Source organism: Lingula anatina, chromosome 5 (assembly GCF_051362555.1).
Source record: "Lingula anatina isolate TDL-2025a chromosome 5, LinAna3.0, whole genome shotgun sequence".
NCBI classification, from domain to species: Eukaryota; Metazoa; Brachiopoda; class Lingulata; order Lingulida; family Lingulidae; genus Lingula; species Lingula anatina.
In genome coordinates, this window is record NC_141771.1 from 12,496,585 (window position 1) to 12,506,743 (window position 10,159).

The window sequence follows — 10,159 nt, forward strand, 5'->3', positions numbered from 1 at the left end:
GCGATTTTTACGAGGGCATGTGGATCACTTCCAATTTCATCGGCTGGACCCGTGTGTTTACAGTGTCGAACGACGGCTGATACTGGGTACAGGGTATCTGCTGCTGAACGTTAGTCTCTGGCAGGGAGGAGTCGGGAGAAGGAGAAGCACACGGCATTACTGTGCCGGTGTGACTCGGCTTCTTTCCACCAGGAGCAGTGGATGCAGGAGCCAATCGTCGTTTGCTGGATAATGAGCGCGCATTGGAGATATCCGACATCCTGGACAGCTTACGGTACTCCAACCGGGAGGGGTCTTGGAAGGCATGGTAACATAAAAACAAAGGAAACTAAGAAGACCGCGCAAAGGCAGTTGCATTTATATATAAGACAATTCAGTAAAAAAAAAATTCCCGGGCCAGGTAATTCAAGTAAGTAAACGGAATAACTTATATGAATAAAATATACACTTGTACAGAGAACATAAAACCCGGCATAAACCCAACGAATAGCCTGGGTAGATATGGCATGAGACATATTGATATAATTAGTGCAAAAAACATCTCCTAGTCCGCCGCCAGAGAAAATACATGCAGGCAAGAGCCTCAGCTTAGCCGTGCACGTAAAAACAGGGATATCTGGAAAACCGACTAGGCAAACGAACATACAGCTGGGTGACTCCCCAGAATAGGGGCATAACAGCTCCCAAAAAAAAAATTAAAACCTAGTATACCAGATACCACCTAAGGGTTCTCACTACTAGGCAAACAGTTAAAAACCTGGGAAATACACCCAGAACCTAGTATACCAGATACCACAAAAGGGCTCTCACTACTAGGCAAACAGTTTAAAAACCTGGGAAATACACCCAGAACCTAGTATACCAGATACCACCAAAGGGCTCTCACTACTAGGCAAACAGTTAAAAACCTGGGAAATACACCCAGAACCTAGTATACCAGATACCACCAAAGGGCTCTCACTACTAGGCAAACAGTTAAAAAAAACCTGGGAAATACACCCAGAACCTAGTATACCAGATACCACAACAGGGTTCTCACTACTAGGCAAACAGTATAAAACCTGGGGAGTACACCCAGAACAAAGAGCATAAAAACTCCAAAAAATGCATATTGCCTAGTCGACCAGAAACCCCTAATAATACTCCACCTGGTAATGCGGACACGGAGACAATCGGAAATAGGATATGAATAGATTACGGCATGTCAATGACAGCCAGGAAACAGGAAATATGAAAACTGCAAAAACACCTGGCCCGATAGGAATATAAACATAAATAAAATAGATGCACACAAAAGAAAAAAAATCAAGAATAACATGATGAGTGACACCTAAAAAAAATAGGTAACAACTGTAGTTGCATAACACAACAATTATAAATGTATTGATAAGAACACATGAAAAAAGAGGGGAAAATGAAGACAAATAAAGAAATACTAGCCTGTGTGTGATCCAAAACTTGAAGTCATCTAGTAAAAGGAAACAGCCGTCGCCGAAACTTAAATAACAAATACTGGTGACTGGAGAAAAGTGAATATTGTCCAAATAAAATAAAGTCACCAAGTAACAAATAACCGTCAACAGCCGGCGCTGAATCTTGAATACCAAAACTGGTGGCTGGGGAAAACTGAATAATCCGAAGAAAATAGATACCAAGTAACAAATAGTCGTCCCCAAATCTTGAAACCACAAAAGTGATGACTGGTAACCAGTGTACAAATAACAATAAATAAACGTAAGTAATAATACAGTGTAGCTGCTAAAACTGCGGGTAAATATATCCGCAGCTACAAAGCTGAATGACTTCTCACTGAATGCAGCTCGATGGAATTAATCTCCAAAACATCTTTCATAGAATATACTTGTGTGTGCCTAGATACACAGCAGCTAAGACATTCCTTAACCCTGGACATCTGTTATCACCTTGTCTTGGTCAACTACTTAAGGTCAAAATGTGCAGACACAATTGTCTTAAGACCCAAACAAAACGTTGATGTATTACCAAAAAGTTAATAGCACCACTAAAACAAACCATTTGCTACATAAATACAATTAATTCTCTTAATTGTAGTTTGGTTTATCCTTTAGTAGTTTTATTATGTTTGAGTTGTATAAAAAAACTAGTAGTCGTGATTTATGTGTGGTATAGGTAATCCACGCTCGCTTCTTATATAACTCAACAAATCTGTTGTTTAAAGATAAGGCGCTTTTTGTCTTGAATATTTTTCAAATGAAAAAAGAAAATTAAAGACTACATATACATAATAGTAACAAGAGTGATAATAATGATGGTAAATCGTTGGTGAATCGTAATCAGTTCGTGAAGTTCTAAATATTCGTACATATTCGTAGTCAGTTCTTAAGATTTGTACATATTCGTAGTCAGTTCTTGCAATTTTCGATCAATCACAAACTGATTACGATTCAACCACGAATCCTGAAATTTGTCAATTCCTGGCGATTCGTGGGATTCGTGGTCTGTGTGAAATAGGGGCATAAGACAGCAGCAACCCTTAGCACATAAAAGTTAAACAAATACACCCTACATTTATTAGTCGTCAAACGCGTCGTACTGCTAAACACATTCGGTCTACCGGTAAAAGCATGTACAACATGTTAAGGAGCTAAACGAAAAGATGAGACAAAACGGGCGCTTAGAAATGTGTTTAGGAGCTAAACACTGTGTACGTTGGCAGTAAGGCCTTAATTTCAAGATAGCTGTAGGCTGAGCGGTTTTTGTTAATCCCAGGCTTTTTTGGATAGCCCTTAATAAATAGTCCCCAACTACGTATTGCATGTGTTTGACACGACGGACATCGTGAACCGGGATATATTCATCTATCAGGTTTTTTCTGTGTACAGCAACAAAAGTGTGAAACGTCCTTTTTCTTCACCCGCAACTAACTGCACGAACGCGACGTGGTTTTGAAAATAGATATCAAGCCACAGCACGGCCAGTGAACCATTCCCCTAAAACATTTATCCCTTTTCAAATACACAACCTCTGTAAATTTTTTTTTTTACATTATACCTTCACAAAGTAGTACATCTAGTAACAATAAGAAAAACGGGGTACTCTGTGACCCACAAGCCCTTGTTTGGATGTTATCGACTTATGTAATATTTATCAGCAATCTGATATGTATATCGGGGCGGATCCAGGATTATTTGAAGGAGGGGGTCCGCGAATACGAAGCCAACCCCCCCCCCCTCCTTGGCGTGGGGTACGGGGCCCGCTGGAAGACCCCGAAGATTTGTGGTATTTTAAAGGGCGAACAGTGAGTGCCATTTGGTACGGTTAGAACTTTGATTCATTTGAAGAGGGAAACTTTGGTGTGATTTTTTTTAGAAAAAGACCCCGTCTTAATTTGCCACTATATATATATATATATATATATATATATATATATATATATATATATATATATATATATATATATATAAATAACATTGGTCAAAAAGGTTGTCCCACCTTCAGTTTCATGTGCCTTTATTTATAAATGATCACATCACAGGAGCTAATTGCTGTGAATGGTGATTTTCATTCCAGATACCATAACTATCATGAATACACTTGAATATCATTACGCTATTGCCATCTTAGAAGTTTGATTGAATGAAACGGGACCTTGGAAGGAAGAATTGGCAAATACTAAAACAAAACACTCATACTGTTAGGTCACTATGAGATCTCTGTGAGGCTCATACTGTTAGCTATAGGTCACTTTTAGGTCTGTGTGTTCTTCGAGAGCTAATATTTTAGTTATTCTTTTAGCCTATGTTGAGGTCTCTGTGAACTAAATATCTGATTATTTTCCTTATAGAAATTTTAAAAATAATTAAAAAGAAACAAATTTGTTTCTTTTATCAATTTATTGTAATGTGCAGCCGAGACAAAACGAAAGAGTTTAGCGCAAACGCTTTATTCATTGCTTTATGAGAGCAAGCCACTGTGCTTAAATAAACGTAAGGATGTATAATTCATAAACTTTGTTAAACAGATGTACATCACATGGTCAATTGTTTAAAGATTAAAGCAAGTATATGATATACAGGTATAATATATAAAATGCACACATATGCTTTTCACATTTTTCACTTGTGGACTTGTCAGTTTCTTTTCGACAATATCTTAACGAATCTATTCGTTTCAGTATTATTTATTGAAACTTATTACCCAAGCAATTACAAAATTACAATAAATCATACATTGCTCTTCATCTAATTATTCTAACAGTTGAAATAGTTGCTTGCAAAATACTTTATTTACTCTACGTCAATTCGCTCTTTGCCATGCCTTGTCCACTAGCTCGGCTTGGGAGTTTAACCTTAACGGCCCATGGTAAGCGTTCGAATATGAACACATACGTCATGGATATACTTGGGTTCAAATGATTCTTAACAATAACGCAACTGAAACACGACAGATCAAACTGACCTCACTATAACCAAAACTAAGCTCCCATCTTGGCTGATGTTCTATATTGTTTGTATTCGGCATTGCTTAATCAACAAGTGGACCATAAAAATGGTTGTATTTGTTGTTTGGATCTTCGGTAAACCAGAACTCAAGAAAACCTTCTGCGAAATCTTCAAATGTGATGAGACCATTTTTGTCTGTGTCCATTATATCAAACATTTCATTTGAAAATTGCATTGGTACCGCCATGCCGTAGAAAAAAGCAACATGCTCATCCTTGGATACAAGCCCATCGTCATCGATGTCCATCATCTTAAAGTCCGCGGAAACGAAGCCATGGTACAACTCTGGTTGAAAGCGGCATTGGATGGTGAGTGAATGGATGCTCTGCAAGTATTCGTCTTCGGTGATTTTGTTTCTGTTACCAGCAATTCCTACCCAGTTATGAAGGCATTTGTCTATAACATGCTTTGCCTTTTCACCTAATAGAAAAAAAATATATGCCATTTCGAGCCGTTACCACAAGTTTGTTGTAATCAGAGAATCAGGCCTTATAAACGAATTATTCGAGCCTCAGATTTGTGATCTCGAACATCCAACGTCTCAAACAATGATTTCAGGGTACGAACGTAAAATTGGTGGCCCCGAACACCGCATTACAAACAATAAACTGTTAACCCGCTTCGTTACATTCCGCATTTGCCGGGGATTGTCCAAAACGCATCACTCCTCTATTAATACGCGGTATTTGATACTTGATTTCAGAAGTTCATCAGTTTGATTTCTTTTGAAGATTTGTATTTAATTTTCATTTATTTCAAAGTTAAAAGATACATGCTGCAGACAGAACAACCTCCACTGCAGTCGTTGCAATGTAAACTATGGGCATCTGTGTATTTTCCACACCACTCACATGTTTCATCTAGTTCAAACTTTAAGTAATCTCGGCAACTAACATCACTTTCCTCATTAAATTCTGTTAATGGAGCTGTAGCCATTTTATTAGGCCTTGCTGTAGACGACAATAACCACGTGTATTTCGTTAAAGAATTAGAAAGAGGTAAAAAGCCGCGCTCTTTCGACTGGGTATCTCCAGTGCTATAACGTGCAGTTTCTAGTATCTTTCGCCATATTAATAATAGTTCGGGATCTAGAGAAAAAGATATGTGTACAGAGTGTAGAGACTCGGATGGAAGTTTGCCCAGTAGTTCGTGTTCCTTTGATGCAATGCTTGTTGCCACTATAACGTTAAGTTCGTGCCATGAAATGGTAGTTTGAGGCGATAGTTTGGGCGTTCGTGCTCACAAAGGATGAGTGCTAATAAGAGGGTAAAAGCGCCCACCTTTGTACATGAAAAATATGAATGAATGGAAATAATTGATGCCGAATTAAAGTTGGGGTCTTACACTTTTATGATCCACTTAAAGAAAAAAATTTTGAATTTGAAATATACAAAATTAAGGTCAAAATGACCTTGTCAAATATTCATGAAAATGTGTGTTTTAGGGGGGTTCTGGCACACAATGCTACATATCTATAGTAATAGTAAGGTGACAACTGTGAAATTTTCTAATTGGGTAATAAGTGGCCTACCATTGTTTGTTATCAATATTTTGATTGCTTTATTTGTACATGTAGTGCTGATTGAAAGAAGAATCTTACAGTGACTTGAGGATAAAAGATGTTCATTTTTTATATGAGCCCCTGTCTCAGACAAGCTAATTATTCACGGTTGAAAAGACATGAATATAAGGTGAGACATATGTGAAAATCAGTTTGTCTGAGGGTTGGGCTCGATATGTACTCAAACTAAATAGGGACATTTTCAGTCCATATGCTAGCAGTCGGCCAAGTTTATTCCTGCCATGAGTTAGCTGCTACATGCTTACATAGGATGGCTAGGCAGATACAGTGAAACTTTTGTACAAAAAGAACAACCCAAAATAAAATGTAGGTCTTTAAAAGGAAAATACGGGTTAGAGTCAGTGAAATATTTTCAATTACAACCAAAAAAAGAAAAGTAATTTTCATGTAATGCATGCTATCAAAAAAAAAAAAAAAAAAAAAAAAAAAAAAAAAAAAAAAAAAAGAAAGAAAAAAATATGGATAGGAAATGGAGTCCTAATACAGTAAGTATATCTTATTTTCATTCTTATTTCTCAGGATTAAGAAAGATTAAACGTAAAATGTGCTTCAGATATTCAAAGTTATATTAATTATCATAATAGCAGATGTACATTGTGATGACTCCTACTACATATATAGAGACCCATGCTGTAATAGACCTCTACACATAAGGGTGGCTTGACCCAACCCCCTCTAATGGGCATGAAAGTACATTTTGTACAATCAAAATTGTTGTGTAAATGTCCCCTTTTATGTCTATTTTGCATAAAAAGTAAAATAAAAGGCTCCATCACACACAGTGACACCCTAGTTTTGTTACTTATTACCTAATCTTCCAACCAGTACTATTCATAATAGCTTTGTAGAGTTTTTTCTTTTTCTTTTTTTTCACCAAAATGCTTTGAATGGCTTTATTTGTCAAGGAGATCAGTGAAAACCTATTGACTTGGTATATAGTCCAAACAAAAGACCACTAGCCTATAATAATTACCAGAAGTTTACCAGATAAAGCAAGCTAGCCAATATACTGGTGAGCATCTGCTACCGTCTGTAGATGGCCAGTTTGAAATCAGTGTATGCAAGGATGCACCTGATTTAATCAGAGCCAAAATAGTTTTAACTATTAAAATTAAGGCACACATCTAGCCACCAGTACACATTATGGATTCCCATAGCAAAACTAGACCCATCAGTGGCTGGTACTGTCAGTGTAAAGCTGGTTCCAAGACAGTTGGAAGTTGTGCACATATCACTTCATTTCTGTGGTATATGTGGTTTGCCATGAGGCAGGGATACAATCAAAATTATGTTGTGGAGAAGGCTGTTTGGATGCCTCACATTTACCAACATCAAGTGGTGACAGTATTAGCGAGACAGAAAGTGTTTCGGACAGCACATCTGATTAATTATCTATTGTTTCTTAATACATTTTATTCTCATATTTGTATATTTTGTATAAAATAACTCTTGCATTGCATTCTATATAAGGTCTTTATCACATACATAATCGTATATGAAGTACTTTTTAGGTGATTTAATTTCATTGTCATACAGATTATTGACCATAACTGTTATTATGTGTACTATATTTTCATTTAGTTTTACTTATACCTTATCATTATTTTGGTACAATTTATACCTTGGTTATTTTATGGTTAATGGAAACATTCCAAATAGCTGTTTAGAGTGCTTTCACACATGATTTTTTTTTGTTGTTACTGTAACAGCCTTTTGCTTTTAACATTTTTTTCTATTCCTTAGAGCCTTGTACAAAATGTGTATTGGTTAAAAATACAATTATTTAGACCAACAAATGCTGGTTTGTGAGAAAAGTTATATAAAATTAATAAATGCGCTGAAATAAGTTGTTCTAGTTACAAGAATTTTATACAGTAAAGTGAAATTAGTGATGGCTTCTGTGAGAAAATACCGTGATACACCACCCCTCCCTCTCTTCTCTAGGATTAAAAATAAAAATAAAAACAATAATTACTTTCCCATTTAATTGTGCCAATCATTATTTAAAATATATCTCTTTTTTTACATTACAAGACAAGTTTCATCAGAAAAAAACCATTTATGCAATATATATGCTGAAACAAGTTGCTCTGAGTCATTAGACTGCATACAACAGGTAAATCTGGCTACCCCCCGCCCCCCACATATAACTCTTTAAAAATACTAAGTTACGATGCCTCAAACCAAATAATTTTTTTCACACAACAAATACATGCATAAACTTTATAATAGGAAATTATTAAAAAATTTTGACGATGGGCACTTTGCCAATGGTTATCTGCACTCATCCTTTGAGACAAACGACAATTATTGTTTATGGGGCATGATAATGTTTCTAGGGCAGTTATACAGTAATAAAGTGACACACAATGCAACTCCAATCGCCTAACGTTTTGTCAGTACAGATAATTTTTTCGAGGTTTGCTCTTTTAAGATACTAAAAAACCGTGCCCTCTCTGTGTTTGACTTAAACGGTTTAATTTTGTATTTTCTGATAGCTCTGTGTGTTAACGAATCACCACGAATGGATAATAATAATGACATCTTCATTTATGAAATGTGCACGTACCATCAAGGCTCCTAAAATCTGCAATGCGCTTCCCAATGGCTTTATAATCTTCTCTAGTTAGGTATCCATCAGCGTCTGAATCAGAACGTTTAAACATACAACGAACTTTTCTCTTCCAGTGTTCAGACCCAGTGACACATGGGAAATCTGCTGGCAGCTGAAATGATATTAGCCATTTTTCAATTTTCTTTATTATATTTACAGTTATGGTAACAGTGATTCATATCTTATTATTATTATTATTATTATCATTATTATTGTTATTATTATCATTATTTTGTATGAGTGACTGCTACAACGTGTACTACTACTGCTTCTATACTTCTATTACTGCTTTGGAACATCTATGTACAATTTGATTGTCTATCGATGAGTCGATTTAAAGATCATATGCAGCCTATGTTCGTAAGCAATATACATAATGGGTAAAAGTACAACTTCTTGTTAACTATAGTACATATTAAGTATTCTTTCCTATCCAATATTATATTTAAAGCGCCAAAGATTAATATAATCAGTCTTTAAATCTCCTGCACTTTGAAAATATGCAGTACCTTTTTTGCCCAAAAGAAAATGCTTTTAGTGCATCTGCAAAACTCTACTGAGACTGATACCATAAACAATTCGTTTTTCAGTCGACTTACTTTTCCAAGACGCAGTGTTCCAGTTGTCAACCTCCGGACAGGTTGGAGGACATTCTTTAATCTCAAGGTAGGACGAACGAACGTTGCTAATCCCCTACTCGATACGATATCCCAAACGAACCCCCAACTACGCAATGCAGTATTTGACATGACCAACATCATTAACTTGCAAACACTCTAGTCTCTCCGGTAACTTTTATTTCCTTAAATGTAACAGGACCAACCAAACTACATGTACTTTTAAAGGTAAAACATGCGCGAAAGTGTCATTTTATATTCAAAAGGTACTATGTCACAGTACACAGAATAAGACCCCGTTCCCACAGATTTTAGATCGATCTATCCCTGTGGGGAGTCTCACCAGATCACTGTTAGATTAGCCGGCTTTAATGTCTTTCCCGCCTACTAACAGCTGTAAGGGGGTAATTAACTACCGTGCGCGCTCGGCTGACATCAATTTAGCGTGAACCCCGAGGGAGTTAGGTCGATCTAGATGGATCTATCTAAATCTATGGGAATGCAGTATAAGAGGTGAATGTTCGGCGACCCATGTCACCTTGGATGATTCAGACGACTTGAAAGGTATCTATGGACAGCCTATAAGTATGGAGGTGCGTATAATATTAGTTCCAGGCTCATTTGACTTTTATAAAATTCGTATAAGCATATGTTATTATTATTATTATTATTATTATTATTATTGAAATTCGGTGATGGTACTTTTTTTCTTAGCCTACACGATGTGATTGTGTTTGATCGCAATGAAAGGTGAAAAACAGAACTGAACTTGAACAATGAATATCTGTCAATGCTACAGTAAGTTTTATCGAGTTTTGTGACGCAATTTCGCAGTAAACTTATTAATTATATCTACATTGTGTGT

General features: G+C 36.3%; 1 protein-coding gene across 1 annotated transcript; it reads right to left on the minus strand.

Annotated features, from left to right (window-relative positions):
- Positions 1–4,435: 4,435 nt before the first annotated feature.
- LOC106165365 (sarcoplasmic calcium-binding protein) lies at positions 4,436–9,470 on the minus strand. Its single transcript, XM_087013995.1, has 3 exons — positions 9,277–9,470; positions 8,633–8,789; positions 4,436–4,901 (listed from the first exon to the last, which is right to left on the minus strand). Exons 1-3 carry the CDS (start codon positions 9,436–9,438, stop codon positions 4,504–4,506), a joined length of 717 nt encoding a protein of 238 aa, XP_086870121.1. The 5' UTR covers positions 9,439–9,470; the 3' UTR covers positions 4,436–4,503.
- Positions 9,471–10,159: the final 689 nt, after the last annotated feature.